At 39.9% G+C, this 16,447-nt stretch overlaps 1 protein-coding gene across 8 annotated transcripts in view; it reads right to left on the bottom strand.

Annotated features, from left to right (window-relative positions):
- The window catches only part of ORC4 (origin recognition complex subunit 4), a 52,081-nt gene that overhangs the window by 23,331 nt on the left and 12,303 nt on the right, over positions 1 to 16,447 (bottom strand). For all 8 annotated transcript variants that reach the window (XM_039493835.1, XM_039493834.1, XM_039493836.1 and 5 more), the window contains 5 exons: positions 12,462 to 12,533; positions 10,877 to 10,953; positions 7,434 to 7,524; positions 2,540 to 2,615; positions 2,113 to 2,198 (listed from right to left, as the gene is read on the bottom strand). In XM_039493835.1, the coding sequence (XP_039349769.1) occupies positions 2,113 to 2,198; positions 2,540 to 2,615; positions 7,434 to 7,524; positions 10,877 to 10,953; positions 12,462 to 12,518 (387 nt within the window). In that variant the 5' untranslated portion in view covers positions 12,519 to 12,533. The remainder of the gene's footprint in view (positions 1 to 2,112; positions 2,199 to 2,539; positions 2,616 to 7,433; positions 7,525 to 10,876; positions 10,954 to 12,461; positions 12,534 to 16,447) is intronic.

Here is a 16,447-nt window from a genome sequence, read left to right as displayed (position 1 = left end):
CTGATTTAAAAGATTTTTTCAGAAAAACAAGTTAACTGCATAAAAGTTACTATATATTGTGATGGAGCAAGGCCTGATGGCTACAGGAAAGTACTCAGGAACAGGTATGTTAGCCCCAGGCTAAGCAAATCCCTAGTACCATGGGAACCAAAATGGCAGTTGCTCCAGGGTAATTAAGGCACCTGGGGCCAATTAAGAACTTTCTAGAAGGCACTGGAGAGAGCTACATTGATTGGAGCACCTGCAGCCAATCAGGGCAGGCTAATCAGGGCACCTGGTATAAAAAGGGGAGCTCACTCCAGTCAAGGGGGAGGAGCCAGAAGAGAGAAGTGCATGTGAGGAGCTGGGAGCAAGAGGCACAAGGAGCTGAGACTGAGAGGGTGTGCTGCTGGAGGATTGAGGAATTATCATACAATCAAGCATTATCAGACACCAGGAGGAAGGACCTGTGGTGAGGATAAAGAAGGTGTTTGGAGGAGGCCATGGGGAAGTAGCCCAGGGAATTGTAGCTGTCATGCAGCTATTATAAGAGGCACTATAGACAGCTGCATTCCACAGGGCCCTGGGCTGGAACCCGGAGTAGAGGGTGGGCCTGGGTTCCTCCCAACACCTGATCAGACACAGGAGGAGTTGATCCAGACTGTGGGTTCCACCAGAGGGGAAGATCACTGAGGTGAGCAAATCCGCCAAGAAGCGCAGGACCCACCAAGGTAGAAGAGGGACTTTGTCACAATATTTATATGTAATATTGAGTGTAATACTGTCTAAGGTGACTATCTACACTAACATGGTCACCACTGTTAAAGTTGTGATAAACCTTTTACAAAAAAATAACTAAAAAATATATGGAGATATCTATCTCATAGAACTGGAAGGGACCCTGAAAGGTCATTGAGTCCAGCCCTGCGCCTTCATTAGCAGGACCAAATACTGATTTTGCCCCAGATCTCTAAATGGCCCCCTCAAGGATTGAAATCACAACCCTGGGTTTAGCAGGCCAATGCTCAAACCACTCCCCTGAAGTATGCCTTGTGAGGTATCATTGGGGAAAAAAAGTTATAACCTGCTGAATATTATCATCATGTTACAATGTGTATATCTACATTATATACAGAGTTATGAAATTTTGCTCTATGTCTAACAGAAACATGTTGTGGGTCTGAGAAATGTCTACATTAGCCACCTCTTTTCTACCCCATCTCTGGACTGAGTTCTGAGCAGGGAAATTTTGAACAAAATTACTGAGGTCCCCCAAAGTTATTTGGGCAACCCAGAGAGACCTATAGAAAAAACTAGCAGACTTAACATCCCTGCAAACAATCTGAACCATATACTCTAGTCCAACTGTAACGTGTTTTACCTTAAAGCGCCCACCTAGCTAAGGTTTAACCTTTTAATAACTCATTTGTTTTCTTAGTTAATAGATCTTTAGTTTACCAAGTATTGGCTACAGAATCATTTTTTGCTTAAGGTCCTGAGCGTCTCTTCGCCTGGGTAAGTGACTGGCCCTCTGGGGCTGGAAGAACCTCATGTGTGGTGATTTTTGGTTTTAATAACCTTTCACCACAGAAGTCCAGTTTGGGTGGTAATATAGGCTGGAAGGCCTAAGGAGACTCCCTGTGGCTCTACAGTAAGCTGACAGAGCGATCCAGAAGCACACCTTTGGTTAAATCTGGATTATAGAATAAATCAGTGTGGGAGTGTTTACCCAGTTTTTGTCAGTCTGAGCTGAAATCGGCTCTCTCAGCTGTGATCAACAGGTATGGTGACACTAAGCATACATTCATAAATGCTCTTTTTTATATATATACACTGTCAAGACAGACAGAGGCTTAGGAAATACTTTAACATTGTCCTTCTAACACCATAAATCTCATGTCAGTAGTAGTCAAGGTAATTTATAAATTTTGAAAAGACAATTTTGAGAAAAGTGAGTTAGTCCATCAGATTTTTGCAGTAAGGCTCAAACCCATTTCTTTTAAGTCTTGTCAATGGCTGGAAAAGTTATTTATTTGGTGTGGTTGTTTTTCCTGAAGGGAGATCTTTTGTTTGTCTTATAATGCTCATTTTTTTTAGTGGTGCCTAAAAGAGCAGCAAGAAGTTCATACTCACAAAAACTTTGTCTCCAACCACATTTTCCATTTGTAGTTGTCTCGTGATCTCCTTGAGAGCTATTTTATCATTTGTCTGTAAAAGTCCTAAAAGAAAGTGGTGATTACACAAACACTAAATTATCTCCTGCTTTCTCTACACCCCAGTGGTCACACCATTATGCAGCCAGTGAAGAGACTTATTCCAGCAATTTCCCCCCCACGTGGGGCTATTATTTTTGCAGTAAGACTATCTGAAGCAACATTTCAAGAGGTACAGACAATCCTTAATAACTGAACAATGGATAGTAGGCAAAGATTTTTATGAGATCAAATATTTTGCAACATCTTTAAAAGGCACTATTGGTTGAAATTTACAGTAAGTGAAAACCCACTACAACAAGCAAATATATAGTATTTTTAATTTAAAAGAATGACATATTACTTGCCATTCAGATGAACTTGCAAGAGGTTCTCTCTCACTTGCTTTACTTCCATGAGCTCTTTTAAGACATGATTTAATAACTAGAACGAAATAGCATAATTCACATTAAAATACCTCCATTACATTTTTTAAATTTAAAACAGTAAAATGAAGAAAATGCAAATAAAACAAGAGGATCACACATCTACTAAAAATTTGAAGATACTGCTTTGTGACGGATCAAATCAAACTTTATTAGTTTGGGTTGAGGATACTCAAAAAAACATGAATACATCCTGTGCTAACTACATTCTTGACATCTAACATTTGCATCAGAAGAAAAAAAATTTCCAAGAAATTTTTCTTCAGGTTTTGAAAAAAATCTCAGTCTTTCAAATCAGATCAATGAACCCCTTCTATATGGGCTCACCACTCCTTTTATCTTTAAAAAAGGAAATGCAAAGATCCAGAACTTTGTGGCATGAATGAAACTTCTTGAGGCACATGCTGTTGGCAGGAAATGACAGATTCTGTGGTATTTAGCTAAACTCACTATTCTAAAACTTGTTATTTCCATGATTCATGAGTTAAGCGGATTAGTAGTAGTAGTATCAGTTCTTTGTGGGAGAATATAAAAGTATTGCCAATTTTCAAATTACAATGTGCAGACTATTTTATAGTGGCATATAAAAATCCAATAATGGAAAAAAGTTTTTAAAAGATTCTAAAAAAACTCTAGCATTTTCATTTAGTAGATTACAGTAGCACGCAAAGGCCCCAATCAGGATTGGGCCCCATTGTGCTAGATGCTGTACAAGACAGAAGTAGTTACGGTCCTGACCTTGAAGAGTGGAAAATGTTAAAGACATCTTGCGCACTAAGATGGGAAAGGGTGCACGAAATTAATTGCAGCACGCAATGACAAACCAACAACGTGCATAATGTGATGATACCAAAGAACAACTTTTTAAAAATCACCATTTTAAAGATTTATCTGTGCTCTCAATTTTCTACCCAGCCCTTGGCAAGAACTGATCTTAAACGCAAGTATTTTTATATTCTAGTATGAATTTAATATTTATTCATTACTTCTCCTCCCCCATTGCCTCCTCTACCCAATATCATTAGTTCCTTTTAAACATAGCTCTCCTGAAAACGCACTTCTTCCCTTTCACCTTCAAGAAGCTAACTAAATATACTTACATATTTAATTTGTCTTATGAATTAACTGCTCATTTATGTAGCAAAAACGGGTTATATACTGGGAAGAAGGACCATAAGAACACTGAAGCTGGAAATTGTTCTGATGAGGAAGACAAGACTTTAGTGTCTTTAACTGTAGAAAGCCCAAGACACATAATTTAGACATTTGTCTGTCACAACCATGATCACTTTGCTTACAGGTTGTTTCCCTTTCCTCTATCTCAGTCTGTCCTTCACACAGTCTGCTTTATGCAGAGTTTTTGTACTGGCAACATTTAGATTACTTTCAGTGCTGAAGAGTGAGAGCCCAATGGTAGTGGAAGAATACTACTATTTAGCACTTCAAAAAGGTCAAGTGCAGTAGACAAAAAACATCATCATCATGTTGGTACAAGCACTTTTATATAGCAAAATGTTTCTCCATCTGTTAGACTTTTTTTTTTAAAGAATACTTTAATTATACCAATTTTTTTAATGTTACTATTATGAAAATTCTTCAGCTATTTTATAGCTTACCAGTCTGAGACAATTTTTATATTACAAAACAGGTATTTTTAGCCAAAAGGTTACAGTTTATAACAAATATATAATATAGCCTTTTAAGCTGTGTTATTCAGTTTGGTAAAACTGTAAATGCATGTACATAGCAACCACTTAAGTGTTACTTCACACATTCTAAAGGCTCCCTATGAATGTGGTGACATGATATACGGTACAGGAGATGCACCTATTTATTACTCTAATCAAGTCCTATAGCCTATTGTAGGCTCCATCAAGCCCTTACGGATAGATAGGACTATTCTTGTGGGACCGCAGAACTCAAGGTGTCAAATAGTTCAAATATTCTTTCGAATTGAATGGTTTCAATATCCAAGCTATCCACAGTTCCTACAATGCCTGAAAAGCATCCATGGGTAGCCACAGTGACTGCCTCATTGTGGGAGAAGATTATTCTTGGGGATGGGCAGGAAGCTGGTGTCTCCCCCAGGATTGTTCTGGCAGTTTGCCCAGCTGCTCCTTCTGGGTCTGGTAAAGGGGCCCTATTGGTGCCAAGGAGAACTGGTAATCACCTCCTCCCCATGGAGATATGTGATGGGAGGACTCTGGGACCAGTGGGATATTGTACTGGTGTTGGCCAGGTTGTGGGTGTGTGCCAGTCTTATGAGGCCTTAGTACTGTGCACCCTTAAGGTGGTGTTCCATCTATCCTGTCTCCAGCAGATTCCCCTCCCAAAAAGAGACTAGAACAGCCTGATGAGGGGTAGAACCCCTCTAGGACCAGCAATGCCATCAGGCACAGTTCCTATGAAGGTCAGTACTAATGATGTTAGTGCAAGAAAGAAATGCAAGGGAGGATCCTCAAAGGCAAACCCCTGTGTCTGGAGTGGTTCCTCAGTCAGTGCTGGTACCAGAGTCAAAGTCTCTGGCCTTATTGGGTGCCAGTGCTCTGTTACCATCTCTGAAGCTGAATGGCCTTGATGAACTACCCTTGGACTGAGTCCTCCTTTTGAGGTGGACGTTATGTCAAGCACTACTGCAAACACAGCTCTGCGCACATACCTAATGCAGAGTGTTTTGGGTCACTGTCCTAGAGCCAGCAAAAAGACATCAGCGTTGATGTCATTGGTATTGAGAACATATCCCCTGCCATGATTGCTTGTGCTGATTCAACTGCTTTCTTCGGTCTCTTCTCCCTGCTGAAACTAGAGGTTTCTGGGGCACTATTGGAGGAACGCCTCCTAGGTTCCAGACAGGATGTCATTTCTTCCTCTAGATCTGATGCTACCTTCAGTGGATTGTTCCAAGAGATGCAATTTGAGCTTTGTGTCCCTTGATTTCTGTGAGCACAAGGAAAAAAAAGCATTCACTGGGGACAAGTGCTTCCCGAAGGCAGAAGATAGACAGATTGTGTTCATCAGGGCATTAGACAGTAACAGAGCAGGATTTAAACTTTGAAGGCTTAGAGTCTGCCATATTTTAACCATTGTACAACTTTGCCCTGCTGTACAGACAGGGGTGCCCAGACAGGTCTGCAGAGGGTTTCCCGCATCATGTCTGGGCTTTTTTGGAATATCCAACTAAACTGAGAAACTTTATAAAATAAACTAAGTAGTGATGACTGTTTTAGATAAATCTGGAGCTTGGATTGTCTAAGTGGGTCAGACACAATCCAGGTTCCATATTGCTACCACAGGTAGTAAGAGGGAATGGAGGGAGAGCCAGGGCCACTCTGCCTTTATGCCCTTGCACTGGAGCACAAGGGGTCCCCATGGACATGGATAAGCAAAAGATTCTGGCCTCTCACACAGTGCACATGTGCCTACAGTGGGATCCACATTGACACCTAAGTAGAGCTGCAATGACTTCAGTGGAAACAAGTCTGTTACAGATTTTATACAGCCATCAGGAAGCTTCACAGAAGAAAGCACAAGAGTGAAAAATAGTTAAAGCAAATTGAAACTTCATAAAGCACGACCTGCTTCCAGTGACAAATCCTCCTTTTTTGGGTAGGAAACAAACCATCTATAAAGGGAAAAGTCAGTTGAGTAGCAGGTCAAACATCAAAGCACCCACTCGAAGCCAGATCAGAGAAACACCACTAATGCAGCAGTACAAGTTAACTCTGTTCCTCCCTATGATGAATTACAAGCCTACAGTTTGAGTTAAGAGAAGCCTATAATGCCTAGCAGCTGGTACATTCTGCTGGTGGGGTAGCGAAGCATTCAGAGAATTTCAAGATAAGTTTCTGTCAGACACTAGGAATTTATTATACTTTGTCACAGGGTGGATGCACCTTTAAAGGAAAATGGGTCTCAGCCCCAGCTGTGACACAAGTTCACCTTCCCACAGAGGGGAGGCATGATATGGTTCCATCAGGCCTCTGGGATAAGACAGAAGCCCAGGTGGACAGAGACAGACTTCAGCAAAAGGAAGCATGGAGAAGGCTGCAGAGTAGCAAGGCTCCTGCAGGAGACTAAGATACCAGGGGAGAGCAAAAGAGAGGGTTTGCCTGATGACCTCTCTGGCTCAGAGAGAAGACAAATCATGGAGCGTTTTGGATCCCTCTTGGGGAGGAAATGATAGAGTGGGAGTGGCTGTTTGAAGACCAGGGAAGGACTCTTCCTAGAAAGGGCAGGCACTGGCTGCTGGATAAAGGGCAGATTGGAATGAAGATGCCAGAGTGAGTATGAGCTTGTGCGTTACAGTGATGACTTTACTTTGGGGCACTGAGTATTCTGTTCTATTATTAAACCAGTCCCAACCAAGAGTATCATTAGCCACAAGAAAGCTTTGTGGATTATTTCCAAGACCCCTGAGAGAAACTGAGGCAGGGTGCTTGCAGAGCACTATACCGAAAGGAGGCAGGCTGGAGGCAGTGTTCCTATTACATGCTTTATTGTGAACTGCACATAAAGTCTGACTGAAATATGAAATTCTTATATTTGAACTACAGACATCTGAATATTATTTCCAAAAGAAAGAAAAATTTAAATAGGTTTTTTCTTTTGACCAGCCTCATGAATACATCTCCTGAAATGCTCATAAAAATAGGCATTAGCAAAACAAGGTATCTTTAAAAATAAATCCCCACAAAGACAGGAAGTGACCAACAGCCAAACTCTGCTGTGGTGCAAAGTCAGGGACACCAATGGAGTTGCACCCATTTACACCAGGGTCCAACTTGACCTTACATCAACTTGTATTGGGAGCTTTTACCATAGTCTTTCCTGATCCCCGGGGTCCAATAATGAGTGCAGAGTTACTTTCTCCATGGACAGTAGTTCGTTTCAGCAGCTCCAGTAGATGTCTATAATGACAATAGGTTAAAACTTCAAGAACAGGAGTATTTGCTGTAGCTGTAGAAGAGAATTCAGAGAAAAGAAGAAGCCTAACACAGGATGGCCAGTTATCGGTAATCACAGAAACATACACTGGGTGCAAAATGTAACACAATCCAAGTAAGAAAGATGATTAGACTCAGATTTCATAAACATTAAAAATGTCTATGTTATAAAAGTATCACTAGGTCTTTACAGGTCTTCTAAATACCATGTTCGGCAGCAGCATGCCATACATGGAAGGCAAATTTCAGAGAAAAAATTACTACGTTCAGTTCTTAGCTCCTTCCTTCAAATAGGAAAGGAACTAACCACAATTAGTATTAAGACTTTTAAACAGCAACTAACAGGCTGACAAACAAATAGTGTTACAACAACAAAAGGGAGGAGAAAAATGCTTCAAAATGTGTCAGCTAAGAGACCATTAGGACAGATGTGGAATATCTGACTAAATTTTAACCAACTGATTACCCATACTAAGCTTCTGATGCATTCACTGAAACTCAGGGTGTTTAAGCTAAAGCATAGGTGAACTTTGACAGAACTTAAATTTACAATGAAATTACAGAAAATAAAGATGGCTAGAATAGTGTTCAAAATGTAAGTGAATTGATTTAGCATAGAATGTTAGAATTTTAAGTAGCAACAGTAAGTCATTTATCACAGTGGTAAACTTATTCTATATTATTCTGGTAAGAATATTGAACTATGGATTCTTCACACTGGTTTTTATTGTGTCACTCAAACGCCACACAAGTCTTAAGTTACGGGAAAGTTATTTGGAGTTCAGACAAAAATACTTCGTTAGAAATTTAAACAATTACTGAACTACTGAAGTGTCAGTCCTAGATGCCCTTCCTTAAGCCAAAGCTATTTCCCTTTATGATATCTTTACTGTATATTAAGATAATTTAAGTGATTCAGTGAAGTGTTACTGTAAAACACCAAAATGGTTGTAGAGAGATTCTAGTAACGACAAGGGCTTTTTCAGTTCTCTGCCATAACTGAGGAATGAAAACGGTCTTGCTGATTCAGTTTTTCATCAGGTTGCCTCTCCACAGCATAACAACATCAATGCCACCTTTATTGCTGTGGAGGTCATTCCCTGTGATTGGAAATATTTTAAAGACCCCAAAAGCATATAGAAGGGGTCCACACAAGATTTTTTTTTTTTTTGAAACAATGAGGATCAGGCTTTATATTCTACATTTCCCAAAAAAATGGAATTAATTCAGTGAAGAATTGTGCATAACATTGTTTTATTCATTATTTTAAAGTCTCTTACAATATGCATTTTATAGTAGGAACACTAATTTTGTTATATTGACAATGGGGAAGAGAAGAGAAAAGAAAGGGAGTTAATGTTAACAACTGAAACAATCTTCCATTGAGAGGGAAGAATACACTTGGAAGAAAGGAGAACAAATTAACTTATAGCATCTTGGATGTATTTCAACAATGAGTGATCAATATTCAAAATAAATTCTTTATCAAAACAGAGACAATAAAAGTTAACATAAGAACGGCCATACTGGGTCAGATGAAAAGTCCATCTAGCCCAGGATCCTGTCTTCCGACAGTGACCAATGCCAGGTGAGATGGGGCGACCACATCTGCACACAGTATTCAAGATGTGGGTGTACCATGGATTCATACAGAGGCAATATGATATTTTCTGTTTTATAATCTATTCCTTTAAAGATTCCCAACATTCTGTTAACTTTTTCGACTGCTACTGTACATGGAGTGGATGTTTTCAGAGAGCTAGCCACAATGATTCCAAGATCTTTTTCTTGAGTGGCAACTGCTAATTAGACCCCCATTATTTTATATGTATCATTGGGATTATGTTTTCCCATGTGTATTACTTTGCACTCAATTTCATCTGCCATTTTGTTACCCAGTTTTGAGAGATCCTTTTGTAGCTCTTTGCAGTCTGCCTGGGACTTAAGTTATCTTAAGTAGTTTTGTATCATCTGCAAATTTTGCCACCTCACGGTTTACCCCTTTTTCCAGACCATTTATGAATGTTGAATAGGACTGGTGCCAGTACAGACCCCTGGGGGACACCACTATTTACCTCTCTCCATGTTATTTTTTGGAGTCCTCATTTATACTAGCAAATGTTTCATTATTAGTTCCTGTAATAGGGTGTCTCACCCCTTAAGGCTGGAGCTAGCCACCCCTGATTACAGAATAAGCCACATCTAGACGAGATCAGGGTGACTGCCCTATAAAGAGCAGCAGGAGGCTGCAATGAACAGGCGAATACTCAGGAACTAGACTGCTAGGAGTGTGCAGGTTCTAGCAGAAACTCTGGGCACTGTTCTGACAAAAACAGGAAAGGCTCCAGGCAGGAAGGCCTGGGAGAAGAAGATACAAACCAAGATCTCTCAACTTTTGGATGGACTTAAACTAAAAAACATTCAAAAATTTAAATTAAAAAAAACCTGAGAAAGGATGGGAATGGACAAAATGTGTGGTTTCTTGAACAGCGCAAGAGGGGAACTGAGGCAGGCTACCTATCACATGACCCTAGGCCATGAGAAGATACACAAGAGGCAGCCAGTCTGGTTGCAGTGTCATTTTTCTGAGGTGTAGCTAAGGATACCATATTCTATTGCATCACATGGAAATTAATAGCTAAGTGATCTAACTACATTTTAGAATAAACCTTCTCTTATTTCCTCACTATTTGACTTCTACTCCTAGATTTTCAGGCAATTTTTTGTGCGTTTTAGACACTATAGCATCAATTAGGCTTTCCAAAGATCTGTCTTGCACAATCCCATAGGACTTATGAGTCCGGCATCCAAGATCCTAGAGTTGCTTTGAATTCTCAAGAGACTATTCATGAATGGCAAAAGTTAACAGTGGTCCAAGAGGATTAATAAACATAAAAGAAAAAAAAAGTGTGTGTGTGTGTATGTGTGTGTATATATAAATAAAATAAATGAAGTTAAGAGCTTTCCTACTAAGAACAGAATTTTACCAAAACTTTCCAATCAAAAAACATTTAGGCTTGGAACGTACATGAGAAAAATTCAGCCCAGAAGGTGATTTTCTTTTAGACATTTATACACATGAAAAACAGGAATACAAGTCTTTTTCTAATAATCTAATTCTAAAACAAAGTTTAAATGAGTTTCAAGCTCTACTAAAAGAGTTAAGAAGTTGCTTCTTTTAAGTACATTTAAAAATCACTAAAGAGAAAAAAGATCAAAGGCATAACAGGCCCTGTATAAATCAGAATTTTCTATGTTTAAGCCGAGGTCAGAATAGTAAGGTGCTGCCCACAAAGTTATGAAGTTGCTTACTCACTTGTACTGAAGTTGAACCCCAAACAGTTTTCCATTAGGGCACTGATGACAAAATCTTTCACGTAAAATTCTTTGTACCTATTGAGATAAAGTAAGATTGGCACAAAATAAGTAATGCCTGTAACATGGAGACAGAAGGGTTATTAACTGTAGGTGCTGTTCCCAAGCCTCTCCAATGTCTGATTTATGAGGTAGCAGGTCTAACAGGTGCTGTAGATCAGACTTTCCTTTGGAAGGAAAAAAAATTCAGTAGTCTCTGAAGGAAAGGTCTTATCTCACAGCTGATTGGACTGGTCTCTCAGTAACAGTGAGGAGAAAGAGGCCATTTGATTTGGAAATACAGCAAACTGCCTGGAGTTTGGGATAGCTACCCTTTTAGGTTTGCACATCCCATAACACTACACAAACACAAGGTAAATCCCTGACAAGTGCAGTAGCAAGACCTCGTTATACCCGACATAACATACTAAAGACGTTTGAATACTTATAAAGTGTAATCACAGCAAATAGATGAACAGAGCACATGGTGATGCATCACTCCTGTTTTGCTTGCTTACTTGTAAATGTGCTATTCAGTAATTGTTCTTCCTGTCCTTAGTACAAATTAAGGAGATACTATACTTCTCCCCATTCCACTTTTCATGTCTGTTAATGTGAAAATGTGTTATGAATCTAAGCCTCAAAATAATTTGAACTTTACCCAGAGAGCCACCATTTGTTTAAAAGTTCCTCAGAGAAGCTTAAAGTTATCTTAACAGATTTCTCTATTAGACAAACTGATTATTTTCTTGTTTTGAATTAACAGTTATTTACACAAGTCAAGAGTTGAGACAGGGCTTTAAGACAAAAATCTGTGTGCGTCAGCAAGGTCTGCAGAGTTCTGACAACTTAGTATTAGCTAGCGCAGCAGCATAAGCATTTTAAATATAGTGACCCTTCTGATACTGAAGTGTGAAAACTGGAATATAGATGTATACCCGAGTGACCTAATTTTATTTTAAAATGGTCAACAGCAGGATTGCAAGTACAATCAATGGCAAAACTCAGTTTTAATAGTAGTCTAAGTTCTGGCAACATAGTCATAGTAAAAAAAAAATAGTCACTCCTCTACCATGGAAGACAGCGTATCTACAACTGAAGAAGCCTATTACAACCACTGAATGATTAATACACTACTAGTATGTTGGATAATATCTAGACAGTCAGTTTGAGGAGCTGAAGAGGACAAGTTTGCAGCTGCAGCCTCTTCAGAGAGCTGCTAGCCTACCTCACCTGGCCCCTGCAGTGAAGGAGGAATTCACCTGGGCTGTGACTCACACTGCACATAGGAAGAATACCTGTATCTAACCAAGTGAATCATCAAGTGGCAACCTGATGCAGGTACAGGACTGATCATGCATGGTCATCAAAAGGGATCAAATCTAGGGCCTTCAGGACCAGATAATGTTTGACAAGAGGACTCCCTTAGCTGTTTTATAAGGGAAGGGTAGAAATTCACTGCAGCCAAACACTTGAAGAGGTCAGTGTCACCTACTCTACACCAATGAATTAGAGTCACAAAGAAGGAAGAAAAAAATGTTACTGACCTGTGAGATGCATTCTCCATTTACAGAGCTCGTCTCCTTTGACTTACGTTTACTCATTGCAGTAATTCACATCTTAAATTAAAAAAAAAAATTCTCTAAGTTTTGCTTTTTGTTCAACTGTATGTTTGTCAAAAGAGCAATTTGAGAGGTTAGAGTACTGCACTTAATGCAATACCAAATCAATATGAATGTGTAAACATTGCCATTAATAAACAACTGAATTTGGAGTAGTCACGTTTTTCATATGTATAAACAGGCAAAACCACCAACATTTTTGGTTACATCATATTACTGGTACAAACAATAAATATTGAAATAAGTCTTGCACCATGCCAGCTTAGATGAAGGCTTTGTCCACACATGCACACAGTATTGCTATAACTGTATTGAAGTTATAACTGCCCATACTTTGGGGTTGTATTGGTATACCAGCATAGAAGTGTTTTACATTGGTATAGCTTATTCCCCTTTATATATAGGAATAAGTGATACCACTATAAAGAACCTTTGTACGAATATAATTGTCCACCCTCGGATACTGCACTAGCATAACTACATCTGCTTAAAAAGAAGTCATACCACTGACAGTTATACTGGTACAAAACTGGTGTGTAGACCTGGCTAAAGCTTCCTACCAGAAGCCCAGCAAGCAATTCCATACTAATGAAAAGAAAGGCACTTAGTTGCAATGAAAGACTAAGTTCAACCCACAGCAAAGTGAAAAAACTACAGTCCAGAAAGTGACTCTCAGGCCTTGGCTACAGTTCCAAGTTAGAGCACATTAAATCAGCATCGGGCACCCTAACTCCTGAGGTGTCCACACTGTCAAGGCACTTAGAGCAACTGGACTCTGCAGCTGGTAATCCACCTCCACGAGAAGCACAGAGCTTGTTGCACCCTGGCTGAAATGCCAAGGTGTCAGTGTGGATGACATGTTGCATTACTGAGCTGTGATTGGCCTCCAGAAACGCCCTATAATCCCTTGAAGTCAAGTGGCCACTCTGGTCATTGTTTTGAACTTGGCTGCAGGCATGCAGATATCCCCTTTCAAAGCTCAGTTTCTGACAGCCGGCATGCTTATGTGCTCTGGGACAAAGCAAACCATTACTGTGGAATGCTCCCGCTACAGAGGCAGGCATTTGTGCGTGTGTGTGAGAGAAGAGAGGTGGGGGTGTAGGCTGATGTTGGGGTTTCCTCCTTCCTCTTGCTGCTGTCTGAACTTATAAGACAGCATGCTGACACACTGCCCCCAAAATACCATCTCTCCCCCCACATACACAACACAATCCATCACACTCCACACCCGTCGCCCCCATTTGAAAAGCACACTGCAGCCACTTGGCCACTGGGACAGCTACCACAAGGCACTGCTCTCTGTGGCACTGCAAGAGCTGCTAATGTGGCCATGCCACTCCACTTGCATCTGACAGTGTAAACACACGGCAATGTTTTCCCTGCTGCAGTCTCCGAGGGCTGGTTTCACTCCCAGCGCTCTACATCTGCAAGTGTAACTATGCCTTCAGTGAGAAAGGCTTCAGTAGTAGTCTGATAGTGACAAAACGTAGTGGGGGGGGGAGAGATAAAACCACAGCCCCAAAACCACCAACCCCCCCCACACACACACACACACCCGTAGAAGAGCTAACAGTTGTGGTTATGTTTGAATGACCAATTTTTAAACCAAAGAAATCAGCTAAAGAATATTTTGTTCTTCTAGAGAATAGTCAGTTTCTAGCTTCACAGGCAGTTACAAAACATCTATAAATAAGGATTATTTTTCAACCACATAAACTAGAACAGCTTCATCAAAACCTGTCAGCAGAGATATGCCACATAATAGATAAAAGTTGTGTGCAAGAACACACACAAAACTGTAGAAGGTGACATGCAGTTTTTTCCTTTCAGTGATCTTTGAATCCTAATTAGCAAGTGTGATCCAGAACCTTACAGGGATAACCTATTACAATCCATTTAGATAAATTTTATAAGCCTTAGGCTTTTTTCCTGACCCCATGAAGTAAACAAAACATGCACCAGAAGTTCACAGAAGCCTATGGTCCTTGTAATATAGAGGAAGTGAAGGCTTCTCACCATCAGAAGGTGATTTACGTACAATATAAATTTCAGATTATGACAGGAACTGGAAGGGCATTGTCAACAGAGAAAGGAATAGCAAGATAAGTGTTCTTATCCTTATGAAGGGGAATAAATGGGCCAGAACTTTCAGCATAGAGATGGAGACTACAGCAATTACATATAGAATCTAAAGAGTCTGTTTCATCAGGAAGGTACTCCTGTCTCTGATCTTCCAGGGGCAGGTAGGAAGTTTATCCTTTAACTGAAGTGCTATTCCTTAGTATGGCTTACACTGTTTCAGGGGCAGAGGAATAAATCTGAAAAAAAAAAAAAATTCTGATTCACATTGTGTCTATAGTTTTGGCATAACCAGAACAGCCAGCAGTAAAACAAACTAGCTGTCAAGCAATGCCCAGCTACATAGTCAGCATCAAAATTAGACTGTCGTCTCAGTGCTGATCTTGGACTCCAACAGTCAAATTTCACTGTATCATCCATCAAGAAGAGCTCTGAATTTTAGCACACAGGTTAATAATTTGATGAATACAGTGGTGCGAATTGTGAATTTCCTTGTTGCTCGATCCGCTTTGACTCAGACAGTTTCAAGCACTGCTAGAAGAGATGGACAGTGCTTATAATGTCATTCCACTTCACAGCAACATTCAGTGGCTAAGTCATGGCAAGATTTTGGTGTGCTTTGTAAACTGTTTTGATGCAATCAAGGCCTTGTCATTGAGAAAAAACAAAACAAACAAAAAACCCCACAAAACTACCCCAAACTGGATGATGACAAATGGCCGTGTAAACTCATGTTTCTGACATCACCCTTCAACTAAACGAACTCAACCTCTGTCTGCAGGGTGCCGGGCAAACAGTTCTGGATCTTTATGAAGCCTGGAAGGCATTTGTTGTAAAACTAGCAGTTTTTTCTCAGGATATTCAAACTTTGACTTTCTGCTACTTCCAACACATAAAAGTGCTATTGACACATTGCACTGTCAGTGTCGATGAGATTAGAATGTACGTGCAATAACTGGAATCAGAATTTTGACAGATTTCAAGATTTCCAGTGATTTGGCCCAATGCTTTCTTTTCTAATTAAACCTGAAAAGTTCAATGAAAGCAACTTGGATTTGTCTGTATTTCAGTGGATGCGTGTTGATTTCAAAATGCAGCTCGTTCAGTTAAAAAGCTCAGAATTGTGGGCATCAAAGTTTGGAGATCTGCAGAGTGCACTTGAAGCTACCGAGAGAGATCGTGGGGCCTCTATTCTGACCTGCTGGACGTCTCTGCCAGTCAAATGTTACAGTTTGAAGAAAACTGCGTTTGCAATGCTTTCAGCATTTGGATCCACATACCTACGTGAACAGGTGTTTTCACACATGAAACCTGTCCTCTGTCCCTCTTGGAGCCAGTTAAGGACTGATCACTCAGAAGCCTGTGTGCAGCTTAAACTATCCAAATATGTGCCAGACATTGGAAAACTCAGCAAGAAAAAGCAAGGGCAAGGATCACACTAAACTGATAACATCTGCATTTTAATTTAATTTTAAATGAAGCTTCTTAAAACATTTTAAAAACCTTATTTACTTTCCATACAACAATAGTTCATATATTAAAGACTTAGAGAGAGATACATTTTAACGTTTTTAGAAGGTATGACTGGCACGCAAAACCTTAAGTTACAGTGAATAAATGAAGACTTGGCACACCTTCTGAAAGGATGCCGACCCCTGCAATAAAGCATGCTCTAAAATCCACATGTATACTCAGATTTTACTTAATATTTTCAAGGAAGACTATTAATGTAAGAGAGGATAAGACTTTAAGGGCTTGTCTACACTTAAAATGCTATATTGCTTCAGTGAAAATGCTAGCTACACCGATGAGAGAGCTTCTCCTATCAGTGT

Source organism: Mauremys reevesii, linkage group 11 (genome assembly GCF_016161935.1).
Source record: "Mauremys reevesii isolate NIE-2019 linkage group 11, ASM1616193v1, whole genome shotgun sequence".
NCBI lineage: Eukaryota > Metazoa > Chordata > Testudines > Geoemydidae > Mauremys > Mauremys reevesii.
This window is presented reverse-complemented; position numbering and strand designations above follow the sequence as displayed.